The sequence below is a fragment of the Lipophrys pholis genome (assembly GCF_963383615.2).
Source record: "Lipophrys pholis genome assembly, chromosome: 16".
Taxonomy (NCBI): domain Eukaryota; kingdom Metazoa; phylum Chordata; class Actinopteri; order Blenniiformes; family Blenniidae; genus Lipophrys; species Lipophrys pholis.
Window position 1 is genome coordinate 20,553,463 of NC_137634.1, and position 16,425 is coordinate 20,569,887.

Consider the following 16,425-nt stretch of genomic DNA (forward strand, 5'->3'; position numbering starts at 1 on the left):
AGTTCATTTGCATGTTTTCTAGTAATTCTGCGGCTCCAGGTAATTGCAAGTTCTTTACTTTAATTGACAGACGTCAAACTCATTTTTGGCTTCATATGTTGAGCGACTTGGATCATTAACGAGACAATAAAACAATTTAAAGACACAATTTTGTCCAGTTCCAAATGATTTTCTTTAATAATAAATAGTGAGATAACTGTAAATTTGATTTAATGTTACTTACAAACAAAACTTGCGCAAATTCAACATTGTTGCCTATTGATCCAAAATATAGGAAAAAGTCTTTGCAGCCTTCAAGCTTTTTCATATTCATTTATTGTGATGCAAAAAGAAAAACACCTTCACTGCAGCATCGCTGGTCTCAGCTTGAGTCTCTAATTAGCCACAGCAGTTAATTTTAATAGAAAATGTTTGACACCCTTGCTTTCAGCCATCAGGTTAACTGAGGTGACTATAAAAGAACAAATTATACATCAGAGGTGGGAACTCCTGACGTGCTTTTGCAGGAGGACATTGAAAGCATGCAGGACTGCAGCCCTGCCCAGGATGGCTCATCTCTTCTGTGGTTTCTAGTCTGCACACCTACATAGTTCAGAAATGTCTGCATGCTTCTGATGGTGCCATTCAGTTTTCAGGACCTGCAGTAAAACCTGGAGCTCTGAGGACTTTGAGCTGGATTGGACTGAGGTTTTGGTTTGAAACAGAAATTCGGAATAGGAGCAGATCCACATTGGCCAAGAATCATTTTAGAATCTGAACTGTGTTTTTGATTCTCCTATAAAACTTGAAGTTTTTATTTGTTAACCTCCATAGACCAAGCTGAGCAAGAGGATTTATTTGTCCATATCTTTCTAAAACATCAACACGTGGTAACACACCCACAAATGAACTGGACTTTAATTGGTATCCAAAGCAAGCCTCACCTGATATTTGTCATTGCCCTGATATGCAAACATGATAGGCAGCAGGTATGTGTGTCAAGAGCTCCATTCTTCACTGTGACCCGATTAACAAACAGAAAACATGAAATCTCTATGGACTCGTGCTGTGAACAAGATTTTGCACAGTTTAGCAAAGTTATTCAGAAATCAAAGGTATTGAAATGAAGTTATTATGCTCCTTCTAAATTAGATTTTATCAAAGTGAAATAAACTAAAAACGAGAAACTGTCAGAATCACGTTTTGAAGCATTTCAGTATTTTTAAGCATTAGTTTTAAAACGTGACATTTACATGTACTAACGACACTGTCAATTCGCAGTCATTTTCATGTCTGTGACCTGATTTTAATCATGTTTTTTGCTGGATGGCTTGTAGATATTCACGTGCATTAGGTTTGACCCAATTAGGACGTATTTGTTCAGGTTCCATTGTGACAAGTCGTTTGATGGGTATTTCTTGGATGACCTCCTTTTTTCTTTACAAATTCATAACCAGAGTTTCACGTGCAGCTTCTTGACACGATTTAAGATTAACTCCTGCTGCAGCAGGACAAAAACCGGGTTGGTTGGTATAAGAATGGTTCAAAGCAAGTAAAGAAACGGAACGTAAATTTGAACATGACATTTGAGACTTTTAAAGCTGATATCTGACTCAGCTCTGCGCGCATACGTGGGAGGTTTACAGCAAAGAGTTAGGCTGAAAACTCTGCTGCCAGGGACGGCTTAAAACTGGTGGTTTCCCATAAGTATTTCCACATCTGAAATAAACTCATGACTAACCCTGAAGTGGGTTTCGACTTACAGACTTCATTTCCTGTTACACTAATTTTGTGTGTGTGTGTGTGTGTGTGTGTGTGTGTGTGTGTGTTTTTTTCTGTGTGTTTCCAGCTTCAGCCATTCTGCCTTTGTCTCGCTGGATAAGAGGTCAGCTCAAATCCGCTGTCGTGCGCGAGGCCTAAAAGATTTGGCTCTATCGAGGGATCAGACGCTCGCCTCCCTTTGTGTACCTTCTGCTTTGATATATTTGCACGTCACGTGTTTGCGCAGGGACTGAAATAGGAGGAAGAAAAAAGCCGAGGCGGGCCTCTCGAAGCCACGGCCTCCATGTGACATCACGTCATGTCATGCCCTCGTCAAGCCGCACGCAGTTCAGGTAGAACAAGTTTGATCACATTCTCGTTCTTCATCCTCCCTCTTGTCTTTGTCATTTTAAAGTCTCTCTCTCTCTGTGTTCCTCAACTATTCATAACTGCGTCGCCGATGGTTTGATTGAGTCCTCGTCCACAGAGCCGATCATGGATTTCCAGCAGCCTTTCTCGGTCCTCAATGAGAAGCTGAGGCCTCGAATCTCCGCCAGCGAGCAGCTCTACTTGTCCCTGAACAGACTGGAGGACAGACAGTTGGCCTCTTTCAGGAACAAATCCTCACCCTACCGGACGGTCCTGCCACAACCGCAGGTCTCCGGGAACCAGATCGGACCCGAGATCACCGTAGACCGGGTGGACGGCCTGAGCTGCGACGACCCACAAGAGGGAGACTATGACGATCTGGTGAACGGGAACACGTGCCTCATCACCGAGATGAAGATAAAAGATTTCGATGAGGACAGCATCTCCTCGAAGTCGGATGAGAAAGACACTTCAGGCGAGCTGTCCTCGGAGGGGGGCCCCGAGACCCCTGAGAGTGAAGGCGTCTTCCAGAGAGGCTACACCGAGACGAGCCTACCAGACCTGATCAAGACCGGCAGGCCGCTGGGCAGACGCAGGACTGTGGGTCACGTCTCGCAAACGGTAGGCAGACATTCAGCTTTGATAGTCCTGTGATTATATAAGAGAAACGGTTGGTATGAATCTTCTGGCAGCGGTTGAATCTGCTCTGCTATAATACTGGGAGGGAACAGCCTTCAGTGTTTAGAACCAAAACATCAACAAATCGTATGGAAAAGTGAAGTTTAGAACCGACATCACGCCACAGTGATGTGCAATCAGTATATACTAGTCACTGTCATGTGTGGAATCTGGTGAGTCTCAGTTTACCACAAATTACACAGAGCCTCGCAAAACGTGAGGCTGACAGGGAGTAGTTGGTGTTTAAACACTATAACGATGGAAACGTGCTGAAGAACAATGTTTTGCACCTCGGGCTTCTCTGCAAATCTTTTGAGTTTCTTGGAACACGTTCGCTGAAACATTCCTGCCAGGTTTGCTTGTAAAATCCTCCCAGCCAGTACGCCTGGATTTCCTGTCTGCACAGTTTCGGCGGAGAATCTAGATTAACCGCTTCTGTTTACAAGGTGTCAAAATGTCGTGAGGTCGTATATTTTCTGTGCGGGGTTGGTGATCAACTTCGCAGAAAGAAAAAAGAAAAAAAAAAACAAGTGTCATGCTTTTCTTCATGTGCTCTCGTTTTGCAGCTCAAAGAAGTGCGCAGGGAAGTGGAGCTGTCTCGCCGGCGAAGCATCAAGCTCAAGGCTCAAGTGGACAAACTGCAGGAGAGGCGAGAAGGGCCGGGCTGGAGCCAAGACCGAGAGAGGGTAAAGGTCGCCCGCAGTGTCGGCACGCCATCTGCAGCAGTGCGGCAGTGGCTCACTGCAGCGTGTCTTCTCTCCCGCAGGTCACAGAGGAGGTCCTGTCCGTCCTGAGGCTGCTGTTCCAGCTGACGGAGACCAGCTTCAAGCAGCTGGAGCTCGCCAAGGGGGAAGACCGCCTGGACGGCGCCCTGGATCAGCTGCAGAAGGTGGCCCGCAACCTGGCAGTCAGCCACACGGCCAAACAGGTCAGATCAACCCTCCATCCATATGATTCTCAGCGGGCTGTCACTCAGAAATGTTTGCTCTGCTCATGCAAGCGGTGGGGCAGGTGAGAAAAGTCAGAATTATGTTTCTTAATTCTTTGATGTGTCGACAATGGACTCGGTAGTACAGAGTCAAATAATATAGATTAACTCAGCCATTAGAGTATTGTACACCTCTAAATAATTACCTCAAAGTAGAGGCACCCACCTTTTAGACGCACTCAGGTGTAAATTACTTCACGAGACATATTGAGCAAAAACTATCTAATGATGGTTGAGGATCGTCCTGAACACTTTGGATGAAACTGAAACATTTTAGCATGTATGGTTTCTCTCCTGATTTGAAACCCATCATTATCTCACTCAAAGTAGTGTAATTACTCCACCCGGGCGTCGGGGCTCAGCTATGATGCCTGACGGGCTCATGAGTGACGGTATCGTAGTGGCATGTGGCGTGGCGCGGATCCGTGCGTCAGTCAGACGTATAGAGAAAGTCAGTGTGTCACGAAGGCTAAGATTAGATTTGAGTTCAGTTAAACCCAGAGGAAGGACGTCAATAAACCTTTGAGGTAGTTGGTGTGTGTCAGTGGGTCTTTCACAGGTGGATGAGCCTGAGCATTTCTTATTCCTGAAACTTTATACTGTAACTTGTATTCTTGTTTGAAGTTTGGAGGATGATTCAGAGTGATGGGAAATGTTATCCACACTAAAACCACAGATTTTGATTGATTTAAGAGGGACTAAGATGAATCAAAAACTACGATTAATGATTTTAGGTTTTCTTTTATAATATTAAAAAAAGTTTTAAATGGATTTTATGGTCTGTTTTTTATTATTTATTTATTTTTACTCAAAACTGTGATGCATATGGAAGATTAGGGCTACTGAGGGGAAAAAACTTGAGTTCTTTATATTTTCTCACAATTCTTACTTTAAATACAGAATCCTGACTCTTTTCTTTCCTCAGAATTCTGACTTTTAAACTCAGAATTGTGAGTTTAAAGTCAGACTTGTGAGGAAACAAAGCATGAACTCTATTTTTCATTTTTTTTCTTTTCATACAGTGGCCCTAATCCTCTTCCGCACATACAAGTCGAGTCCTGATCATTGATACAATTATAGTTCAGTCATTTTTAAAAAAAACCTTCTATTTCAGTAAATGATGTGGATACCTTCATCAACTCTGGTTAAACCAAAGACAGAAGTCGGTGCTCTTATGAGTCGACAAAAACTTAATCTGCCTCGTCCCCATTTGTCCACGCAGGAGTTCAGGCCTGGAAAAGAGGGTTCGGAGAAGAGTGCCATCCTGCAGCAGGCCCTGCGGGACCGAGATGAAGCCATAGAGAAGTGAGTGCACACGGTCACACTCCTGAAAATAACACTTGAAGGACTGCAGGAAGGGAAAAGGGGAAGCTCGAGAGTCTGTTTTTAAGCAACGCGTCGTTATTTCTGCCGTGCAGGAAGAAGGCGATGGAGGCCGAGCTGCTGCGGAGCAAGACGGAGATGATGGTGCTGAACAACCAGGTGCTGGAGGCGGCACAGAAACGTCTGGAAATGTCTCTGGAGCTGGAAGCCTGGAAGGTAAACCTGACTGTGGGGCGCAAAATCAAACGCTGTGAGATCCATGTGGCGAGAAAACGTGATCATTTGGGACTCGGCCACATGGGAACACGTGAAAAGATGTCCTGGATAAAACTCAATGCATTGTAATTAACAACAAACAAAGCACCTAACAACCAGCGCGCAGAATGGCGGTGACTTCAATTCCAGCTGTAATAGGACAATGTTTTGGCCTCAGGCCAAAGCATTCATCTGGTGATTAACTTGCTCCCTGAAGCTCTAAACTCAAACAATACCGCTCATCCAGGTTTACTGGTGAGAGCCAACGATCATTTGTTGTTGGTTTTTATACCTGAAATGAATCTCTGGATATAATTGTTTTCTACAGAATGAGCCAATAGTGTATTTCCTCATAAGACAAACATGTATTAAAGTAATGAGGTGTTAAATCTTAGCTGTTCAGGCATCAAAACAAAAAAAAACAACTTTATTTTTTTCTTCCATCCATTGAGCTTGTATACAGGGCAAACGGTGACGGTCACACTCACATCTACATCAATTTTAGTGATGGAGTAACCTTTAATGCATGTTTTCCGGGCTGTGGGAGGAAACCCACTCAAACCCTGAAGAGACAGCCTCCATGCTGAGCTGGGGATTTTTCATTTTTTTAACCATTTGATGAAAGTACCAAATACTCCACCACTACACAGCTATCAATGTTCTTTATTTATGGTAAAATAGTGAACTGGAGATGTTTCTAGTAGATTTTTAATTTCATGCCTGTAGTTATAAAGCTGACGTGTTCTCTTGGTTCAGTCCCGAAGCCACAACACCGTTGGTCATCCTACAGGGAATAGAAATGTCTTCTTTCCTCACTTTCCCTGTCACCTTTATCCTTTTCTAACATGTTTAATTCCTTCTGTCACCACAGGAAGACTTCCAGCTGCTCCTCCACCAGCAGGTGCAGAGCCAGCAGCTGGCCGAGCAGAACCAGAAGAAGAGCTCCCGGGGTCTGGGCATCCTGAGGAGGAACAGGCCTCCCGTCCAGCGGCCGACCGCCTTCCCTCTGCGGTCGCCCTCTCCGATTCTCGTCGGCTCATCCAGATTGGCCGCTCCGGCCTCGCCCATAACGCCCGTCTCTGCAGGAGGAACCTGGAGGGACAAGCTCAGGAGGGGCAAGCCGAGCCGCCTCGCGGACCAGGATGCGGCGGGAAACGAGTCGGATTACAGTCGAGACGACGACGGCTTCCAGGTCGTCTCGCTCGACTGAGACGTGACAGTGATGATGTGGTTTTCTATCTGATGCGTCGGTCGTGTTTCTAGAAACCTTGCGAGGAAAATGTCATTTATTTTTGCCTGTTTGGGCTCCTGAGAACGTTTGTAAATAGTTTAGTGCGAGGAGGGGAATGTCAAATCTCACAATCGACGAACTTTTGAGATTTGCATATCTTTCTCATCACTTAGATCCACGTGCGCGTCTTGAAGATGCCGTTGCGCTTGTCTCACGTGCAAAAGATGTTACACCCACAAGATTACATCCAGAAACGTGCACATGCCACATCCAGTCGTATATTCAAATTTTGTTCTTGGGAGTTAATTAGATTGGTATGAGAACAGATAATATTAGCTGGCAAGTGCACAATTATTCAGCCGACAATTTAACTTGTGGACGCGTCAAGCTCAGTAGTTCCACTTTCACTTGAACAATATTACGAATGTTACATTTTGAAGTTTTCATTGATGGAGCTCAAGTTGTTTTTGTTTTTTTTAAGCATCAAATCAGACGTATGAAAGCTTTTTTGTTGTAATATATTTTTGTTTACTGTATAATTGCTTATGAATGACCCATGTCTTTGTATTATACTGTAAATACATTAAAATCCCATTTAAAGCTCAACCACATTTCTGAATCGGATTTATTTTAAGAGCTTTCATTTAAAAACCAAAAAAGACATCCAGCTTGGGTTTTTGTGCTTTTATTGTATAATATCACTTTCAATAATATATAATCCACTTCTATATGTATTTTTGCACACATTTACATATATTCTTTATATATGTCACCATCTAAAATGAGTACCGCCGGGTTGTCGACCGGCCGAAATGAGATGAACAGCACAGCAAGGTTTCTCCTGATGAGAGAGAAGGCATGCTCAAAGACAAACCAGATACAATCCTGAACAGATGATTAGTCTTCAAAGAACTTTCCCAAAACGCAGTTTTAATAAACTCTGCAAAGACGACCTGCATTCATATGTCAGATACCCAACAATCTCTTCACATGTGCAACGACACACAACCTGTCCTATGAATTTAAAATAAGTGGAGCTTCATAAGCAAAGTAAAACCCTCTAATGTCTCTAATTAAAAGCCCTTTTGGCTTCTGTAATGGCATCAAAGAAACAAAACACAGATTTTAGTAAACATCTACCACTTCAATTGCAAAGTTTCTCGGTGAGAAAATTCTGACCTGGCAACCCAGCTGCCACTCACAAGTCCACCAGATACAATTGGAGAGTAAAAGTTGTTTTTTTTTCCTTTATAAAGTTTAAAAAGAATTGGAAAAAAAAAAAGAAAAAGAAGAATTGAGTTCCTGACAAAAGAGGCAGTTACAAATCAACAACACCCTGCTTTTTCACACATATGGCAGTTTCACTACTGGACCGTACTTTTTAAATCCATGAAAACAGAACTGATTGTAACACTATTACAGTTAAATAACATTATATATGGTTGCAGCATATATTCAAGGGGGGGGGGGGACACCCACATAAATTTGCGCCTTTTTTTTTTTTTATAAAGGATGAGGGAGATACGATTCATCAAAACACTGATCGGACTGAGCAAACACAAAAACACGACGTTACCACGGCTTAACGCCACACGAAAGAATTGTTTGTAATAACTAGCACATCCAGTTGTAACCTGAGACGGTCAGGAAACAGAATGCAATAACACTGCACCCAGAGCTTCGGCCTGGCTTTCATATGAGATTATGTTCGCAGACAAATGTAACCGCCGCTCTCCATGACCTGCGCCAAACAACCAAGCCACTTGTAAATCCTCCGCAGACGCTCAAGAGGAAAGGTCACCACTACGATCAATATGAATATGACTTCCAATAACAAACAGTTATAAAGTCTGCGTTACAGCGTCTGAGCAGGGCTCAAGCCTCCCGACTCTCGCCGCTCCTCACACGATTTCTTTCCACGTGTTAATGGCTACCTTACTGCTGGTCCTCCTGATCGGACTGGCGTTGAGGCCACGTCTCGGTTTGACAGGCATAAACGTATTGACATGAAGAAAGCTCTGTGCAAGGAAGAGTTTCTTTGGATTAGTTTGTCGCCTCTGCAATCAGCCCTATTTTTTTTTTTTTTCTAAATGGAAACTACTTTAATGGTTATTGTCTGCTTTACAAAAAAGAAACTAAAAAAACAAACAAAAAACTGCCAATCTAGTATCTACTAGCCGGTTACTGAAGAGACTACACGAATGAAATGTTGAACTACGCCACACTATGTAATAAGTAAACGACTGGCCTCTGCCAAATGGGTGAGTTTGGTCCAGGATTGGCATTTCTCATCATCATCATAATAATCATCATCATCATCATCCTCCTCCTCATCATCATCATCATTACCGGCTCCTCTTGCTCTTAGAGATACTACGTCATCTCCTTTGCTTTGCGGCGAGAGGACGCTGAGAGCTGCGGAGCGTTTACCAAAAGATAAAAGAAGTCCGGAGGCTGGAGGGCAGCTAGGACTGCAGGAAGGAGCTGATGGAGCTGATGAAGTCTAAGGGCTTGTCTGCGTGAATCCAGTGGCTCGCGTCTGGGATGTACTGGATGTCGGCGTAGGGGAAAAGCCTCTGGATTTCTGGGTAGTCATCAGAGCTGCATCAGGAGGGGAGAAGCAGAGAAGAAGAGCATGAACTTCGAGTAAAATGAGGCGCAGTATGAATATAAATAAAGTGAGCCAGAGAGTGTAATCCGGCCACAAAATGAAATTTCCCAGCTGTGAGAAATCCTGACATTAACTGCAATGTATCCATCTGACCACCAGGGGCGCACTTTATCTTGTATTAAGTGGCTCAGTATTTCCACACAGATATAGAAATGTGTCTACATTAAAGATGATTTCTCCAGTTTGACAAGTTATTCTGACCATATTGTGAACAAGCCCACTATGTTTTTGAGTTCCAGCTGCATGTGGCCAAACGTTTTATTCTTTTGAAGATGTACAAAGTCTAATAATCTACTGATCTGTAAGGTGGAAAGCAAATTTCATTTTATTACTCAAATTTCAGGATTGTCATGTGTTGTAAAAGGATAGTTCATTAAATATGAACTTCTTCATGATACATTAATTCTTTGTTGCACTAAAACAAAGGGATGATAATGCTAATATGTCGATGAGATGAGTATGGTATGTGGCTCCTCAAGCAAAATGAGTTTGACGCCCTTGTGCTAGAATCTAACCGTTTCTTTTTATTTTCACTCATTTCTTTATTTGGAAAAATAACAGCCTCATATTCATAGGAAACAACCTTCATATTTTGAATTATTAAAAATAAATAAGGGAGAGAAAATGTGTTATTTTTTCTTAATTTGCTCCACACTCAAATTGTACACTTGTTGATATCAAAATAGTTTACTTCATGGCATTATTATAAATGCTTCTCCCTGGTGCTGCGTTGAGTTAAGTCTCGCTCTGAGGGACTCGGGTCTGAATCCCAGAGGGGCGCAAGAGGATCCAGCTAAAGTGACAATGACCTACTTTGGCGACCTCTCTAAAAAGAAGCAGCTGAATAGACTCTCATTGTGTATGCACACTGGGCACACTTCAGTTAACTCATTTCATTTGGTTTCAACTTGTCGTTTATTTGCACACATGCATGATGTTTTTCTTACTTTGGCTCAAAAAGGTGTTTCTGTTTACTTCTGAGAAAAACTAAAGTTTCACATTTTTGCTTTGATCCTTGAAGATTACTGCTAAAATTAGGGTCGAGTTAAAAGTGGAAATATGATAGTGGATATATAGTTATACATGAACAGTGTTTTTTTCTGTTCAGTGAGTTGATGGAAATACTTTTTAAATAAACGTCAGCGCCAAATTTATAAAAAATTTTTGGTGTGTGTTCTCTGTGCGTTTGTGGTTAGTTTCTACCTGATATAAGCCGAACTGGCTCCGCCCAGGAACAGCGTCGGTCCCTCGTAGGTGTTCTCGAAGCTTGGGAAGCTCATGATGTTTTCCAGGTGTGCGGAGATGGCCTCCAGGTTCACCCTCCAGGCGTAGTGTCCGTTCTGCTCCACCAGGTTAGTCAGCAGGAACTGACGCACCGAACGCTCCTGAGGAACACAGCCACGGTTTAACTACATACGGCACTTCGACACCAGACGCCGCGGCCGCACGCTCCATCACCCAACCCTGGAGCTTTGACTTTAGAAATGCTGAACTTTACAAACTTTAGGCTGCAAAAGCTAAAAAATTAAATAATAAAATCCAGAAACTAACCCACACACTAAGCTTTCAGCATCCAAACGGCAAGAGATTTCCTTGAAGACAGAAACTAAAAGAACACTCATCATTATTTAAGGATCCATGACATGTAAGAAGAAGACATGCTGCCCCCTAGAGGTGCCAATGATCAGTAATAGTACATTTAGTGTGAGATTCAACATGACAACACACACCCGACACAATTACCAGTGACAATAGGATTCAAATCAGTGTATTCTAATGTGGTTCCAGTTCCACTATAGTATATGCACATATGTGTCTGTATCTGCAACTATCTTTTATTTTGTCATCTTGTTTTTAATTTAATGACAGTGAGGCACTTTGAATCACATTTCCATCGTCTGAAAAAGGCTTTTCAAAATTAAACCCCATCATAGCGATAGATATTAAAAAAGTTTAGCTTTGAATATTATTATTATAAATATAACTTGTTTACTAAAGGGCCAAATTCTAATGAAGCACTTTAATGGGTGTAATTGTATTGTAAATAAGTGCATGTATGTCCCTGAAATTACAATTATTCAATCAACAAACCCACAATTTGATATTTATCCCATCAAGACTGATCTGCTTCTACAATCTTCAGGTTTCAAAAATCAACTCCGATCTAGTTCAACTGTGGTTAAATGACTTTCCTCCTCCCGTCGCCATTTCTGGACACCAGCAGCTCGGGGGACGTAGACGAAGAAGCAGTGCTGACCTTGACCAATTGGCGCAGCTGATCTTCGGCCATCCTTCTGGCGGTGGAGCGCGGGATGTCGGTGGCGATCTTCACCTCCTGCATTGCCTGGATGTAAGAGCGGAAGTTGGTGCGTGTGCTGGTTTGGGCTGGACTGATATCCACCACCACCAACCTCTCCACCAACCCGGGCTGTAATGGAAGAGAAGAGAGAGACCCGACGTCAGGGTGCAGGAAAAATCAAACGAACATGTGCCGCCAGGGAGGAAAATGTGAAAAAAGAAAAAAAAGACGCTGCACAGCAAGACGCTGCCCAGAGATTGAAGAAGCAATATTCGGCTCACAGAGGAGAGAAAGGCCAAATGATATTCAGCGATGCGGCCGCACCCTCATAAAGGATTCATGCTGACATTTCACCGGTGCTAACCTGCGTCAGTGCCGTCGCCATGGCCGTTTTCCCTCCCATGCTGTGGCCGATGAGGACGCACTTCTCGATGTGCAGCTGTGCGAGGAGGTGCATCAGGTCGTTGGACATCTCCTCGTAAGTCAGCGCCGGGCTGTGGGGGCTGCTGCCATGGTTACGGGCATCTACAGTCAGCACCTAACTGGACAAAGGACAGTTAGGACACTTGGGACGGGGAAAAGGAGGCAGGAAAGCCGAAGGACAAACGGAAACTCTGTTGTCAGCGCCGTTCCCGTTTTGGCCCGGGGCGGCGACAGAGCGAACAAAAGCTGCAGCGCGAAGACAAGGTCACAAGTTTCTCTCAAAGTTCGTCGGAGTTCATTCAACGGTGCGAAGCTGCAGGAACAAGCTGAAACTCGTCAGGATGGAGAGGAGAGATGTTGTCATCACTGCGTTACCTTTCGGCCGGTGCGCTGCACCAGAGACTTGGCGATGGAGTGGAAGTTGGACTTGCTGCCAAAAAGTCCGTGAAGAAACACGAGAGGGGTGCTTTCTCCTTTCCCATCGAAGACGTCATAGGTCAAGCTCACAGGACTGCAGAAAGAAAACAATGATTAGGTGGATTTGAAGAGAGACGATTCATCTGGAAATCTAAGTAGTTAAACTCAAAAATGAGTTTAAGGCTTCACTTCAGGGAAACCAGAACAACTGAGTTTAAGATATATTTTCTTTATATAAAGAAAGTTCACCCCGACAGGCTGAACAGTTTTTTTTAGCCCGTTAATGAAACATGTCCTCATTAAACTTTACTTTGTTAGACCAATACTTTGTGAGCCACAATAAAGAAAGGAAATATGAATAACAAGTAGCTGGTTTTGTTCATCTGCATGACAATAACCTGGAGGAATCAATATTGTTTTCTGATCAACGTCGTCCTCTTCTGTTTTTTCCTCTCAAACTTTGATGCATTTTAAAATGAAGTTTGACTCATCTTTACAGGATAATCTATTTCCTCAGCTGGTTGATCTGTACATTATTTAGCTATAATGATTCAATCACTAAAAATATGTGGACAAATGTAAACATGAAATGCAAAGTGGCGTGTGAGGATTGATTCTTTTTCTATTAGGACCTGGAAAGACCTGGTTGATTTCCAGGTAGGTTACTAAATGAGTAACAGAGTGCATGTAGGGTTAAATGTGAAAGTAATCTCATCTATAAACACAGTGAACAAATTAATTGTATGAAAGAATGTACAGATTTATTCGAATGACAAGGTTGTTGTTTTTTCCCTCTTAACATTTTGTTTTTTTTACAATGAAGCTGCCAAAGTAAGATGGAAGATTCAAAACTACATTTGGACGTTTTTGTGGTTTATTTGACAATGAAACCTGACAATTTCAAATCAATAAAAGCATGTATATGTTCCAACAGCTGATCATGTCATGTTAGAGAAGCTGCCATCAATAAATACTTTGAATTCACATTATTATTATTGGTAGTAGTAGTGAAATAAAGCTAGAACTATAATATAAAGCAAAATACACGTATAACACAAAACCTAACTAATAAGTAAGTAATATGATGTTTATATGGAAACATAAAAGGCAGTAAAATAGTTTTGATGAATAACTAGAGCAGATAAAAGCAGATGAGTAAAATCTCTGCCGGAGCTCATCTGCAGGACGAAGCTAACCAGGCGTCTCAATGTCATTTACGTAAAACTGAAGACATTTAAAAAAAGATACGATAAAATAAACAACAAGAGACGTTTAGGCGGTTCATTTCTGCGGGGATCGCTTCAATCTGTGCAGCTGGTTCAGCTAGAGGGCATCAGCTAGCCGGTGGAGCTAGCAGGCTTACCTGGATGAGCTGGCCGGTCGGACCAGCACCGGAGCCCCGCAGCACACCTCCTGCAGCCCGGGGAAGGAGGGACGCGACGGCCGGGCGCACAGCAGACCTCTGTGGATCAGGCGACACAAAGCACTCATGGCAGCGAAGGCTCCACAAACAACATTCACGTCTCAAAGCGGCCCCGGTGACAGCGGAGAGTCGAGGAGTGAGCATGCAGAGCGGCCGGAGGTCGACCAGCTTCAGTCGGCGTACAGCTGGTGCTGCGTCATGACGTAACACGTTACAGCTTCAGCGCGTGTACAGCCTGTGCTGCGTCATGACGTAGACTCATTATTATTGAGTTTCTGCCCTCAGTCAAGTCTGTCAGGATTCTCATCACAAATTTACGTTATAGTTCTGTAAAAGGCGACAACTGATCAAAATTACAATCACAGATTATAAGATCAACTCCCGTTATGGCAATAGCAAACTTCTAATGGAAATAAATAAATAAATAACTGACTTCCGACATGATTTATTAAATTTTTACTAAATTCCGTGATTGTTTTCCAGGGTTCGGTTCAAAATATATGGAAATTTACAAAGTGATTAAAAAATGTAGGCTATCATCTTTGCAACTATCAAAGATAACTGTCACACTGTCAAACGTCAAAGTGAAATATTTTATTGTAATAACTGAATTCTTTTAATAGTACTTTTCCACTCTGAATTTAACGCATCACATCCCAAGTCAAACCACCAGATGGCGCCAAAGTGTGAGTTTGAGGACCACGCAGGTCTAAATTAAATAGTTTTTTACTGACCTCACTATGGCGGCTGCAGGAAAGCAAGAAAGCTGTCCATATTAACTACATATTAAATCAGTTATTGTCTAGTTATTTAAACACAAGTAAGTCTAGAGAGAGCAATTTTGTTCATTGCTTTAGTAGCAGAGTTAGCTGTGTGGTATTATATTACCTTTATACAGTTTAATTCTTATAAAGTTCTTTGGTGGTTTTGTTGAAAGAAGATATTCTGTTTGAAATGTTTGAATCATCCAATAAAATCATTTATTCATAATTCTTGATGTGTCTATTTAAATTTATAAATAGGTTTCTATGTATGTTAAAGTTTCAAATAATAAACACAACTTAACCTGCTCATTCACATGTTTGTTTACATGTGGATGAGCAGCAGGAAGGGGAGAGATGTGCGCATGCGCTCCATTGCCTCCGGCAGTCTGAAATAATCTTTCCACCTTGGGAGCCCGGATAAAAACTTCGGGGAAACAGTGGGTCTGCACACCGGTGTCGTGTAAAAGGACCCCCTAAAAGTGAAGAAAGTTTTGCGGATACACTCGTATTCGTTGTCAATGTATCAATGAAGATGAACAGTAGCTTTATGTTTATATTGGTACAAACTTGGGAAACTAACTCTATGTTTAGGATTTTGTAAAAATACTGTTTGGAAAAAATAAATACTTAAAGATGTTGAAGGCTATTTCCATACATCAAGACTTGGAAATATGTACAAGATACTTTGCAAACCAATTATACAACCAACCCTCTTGTAAAGTTGTGTAAAACGGTCAGAATCAGCCATATATCACCATTGGTAATAAAAAGTGAGCCTAAAGGTAGCCTGTACATTACTGCACATGACTGCTTTACAATAAAAATGTGTTTCTTTGTGTCATCTGCTTCAGTTTCCTGAAGACATTGCTGATGTTTAAGCACAATTTTTCCACTGTTTTTTTTCACTTGCTGCATCAGCAGCTGGGAATGTCCTATAAAATTAATAATTTAAATTACAGTCAAGTCAGAAATATTTTCTATTGGAACTACTAAGGTATTCAGATTCTGGTCGAGTGAAGGAGTCAAAAACTCAGCTGTTACTATAAGAAAGACCATAAAAATATAACTCAGTCCTGAAGTCGGTAGCACTGTTCTATCTATTCGTCTTGCCAGTGAATGACCTGTCTGTGTATTATCCTTCTTTTCTTTTGGTCCTGTCCTTGTTTCTCACCATCACTTTGGTTTAGTTTGTGTCCATGGCAGTTGATGTTAGTCATTCTGTTTCTCTGTCATATACGAGGACCCAAAAAGGGCCTCAGAGCACTATCTTCACTGCGTCTCCAGACATTCATTGCTATGGGAGATGTGTCTTCTGGGATAAAGCATGCCACGAGCTGTCGCCATAGTGATGGCATAAGACAAAGGCCTGTTGGAAACAGCAGCTACAAATCTCACTGAGAGAAGAGAAAGGAAGTGGAGGATGAATCTGCGTTTTTCATTATTCAGCAGAATCTCATTGTGTCGCAGCATTATTGCAGGGAATCTACACTCCAACCGTAAGAAAGTACCAGCCCTGTGTGTCACAAACCATTCCTCATGTATAGATTTCAAGTAATTCAACATATATTGGATTGAATACCTGAGTCAATGAAGGAGATTTAGTTTATTCACATGTATGACAATGAAGATCAGCATGAAAGCCTCTTTCTTCTAAACTTGTTCATTTCAGATTGCTGTACATGTGCACATACATTATTAATAAGATAGTGACACTTTAGACTTTAGACTTTGCTTTATTAATCCCTTAGGATGACTCCGTCAGGGAAATTTGAGTTACAGCCGCTTAAAAGAAGAGGAGCAGCACACAGAGGAAAACAAAGATGGGTTACAGAAAAAAAAGGTAA

General features: G+C 42.1%; 2 protein-coding genes across 3 annotated transcripts; one reads left to right on the forward strand and one right to left on the reverse strand.

The window, feature by feature from the left end:
• Positions 1-1,759: 1,759 nt before the first annotated feature.
• On the forward strand, positions 1,760-7,195 carry bicdl2l (bicaudal-D-related protein 2-like). The gene is made up of 7 exons (XM_080483697.1): positions 1,760-2,093; positions 2,228-2,730; positions 3,354-3,473; positions 3,554-3,715; positions 4,998-5,080; positions 5,194-5,314; positions 6,225-7,195. Exons 1-7 carry the CDS (start codon positions 2,060-2,062, stop codon positions 6,561-6,563), a joined length of 1,362 nt encoding a protein of 453 aa, XP_080339823.1. The 5' UTR covers positions 1,760-2,059; the 3' UTR covers positions 6,564-7,195.
• A 60-nt stretch (positions 7,196-7,255) lies between these two features.
• On the reverse strand, positions 7,256-14,022 carry abhd11 (abhydrolase domain containing 11). Of its 2 annotated transcripts, XM_080484067.1 has the most exons (7): positions 13,758-14,022; positions 12,353-12,488; positions 11,919-12,092; positions 11,513-11,683; positions 10,459-10,640; positions 9,015-9,185; positions 7,256-7,425 (listed from the first exon to the last, which is right to left on the reverse strand). In XM_080484067.1, exons 1-6 carry the CDS (start codon positions 13,883-13,885, stop codon positions 9,050-9,052), a joined length of 927 nt encoding a protein of 308 aa, XP_080340193.1. In that variant the 5' UTR covers positions 13,886-14,022; the 3' UTR covers positions 7,256-7,425; positions 9,015-9,049. The 2 variants fall into 2 exon arrangements, with proteins under 2 accessions (XP_080340193.1, XP_080340192.1); XM_080484066.1 differs by lacking the exon at positions 7,256-7,425 and having other exon boundaries at positions 8,050-9,185.
• Positions 14,023-16,425: the final 2,403 nt, after the last annotated feature.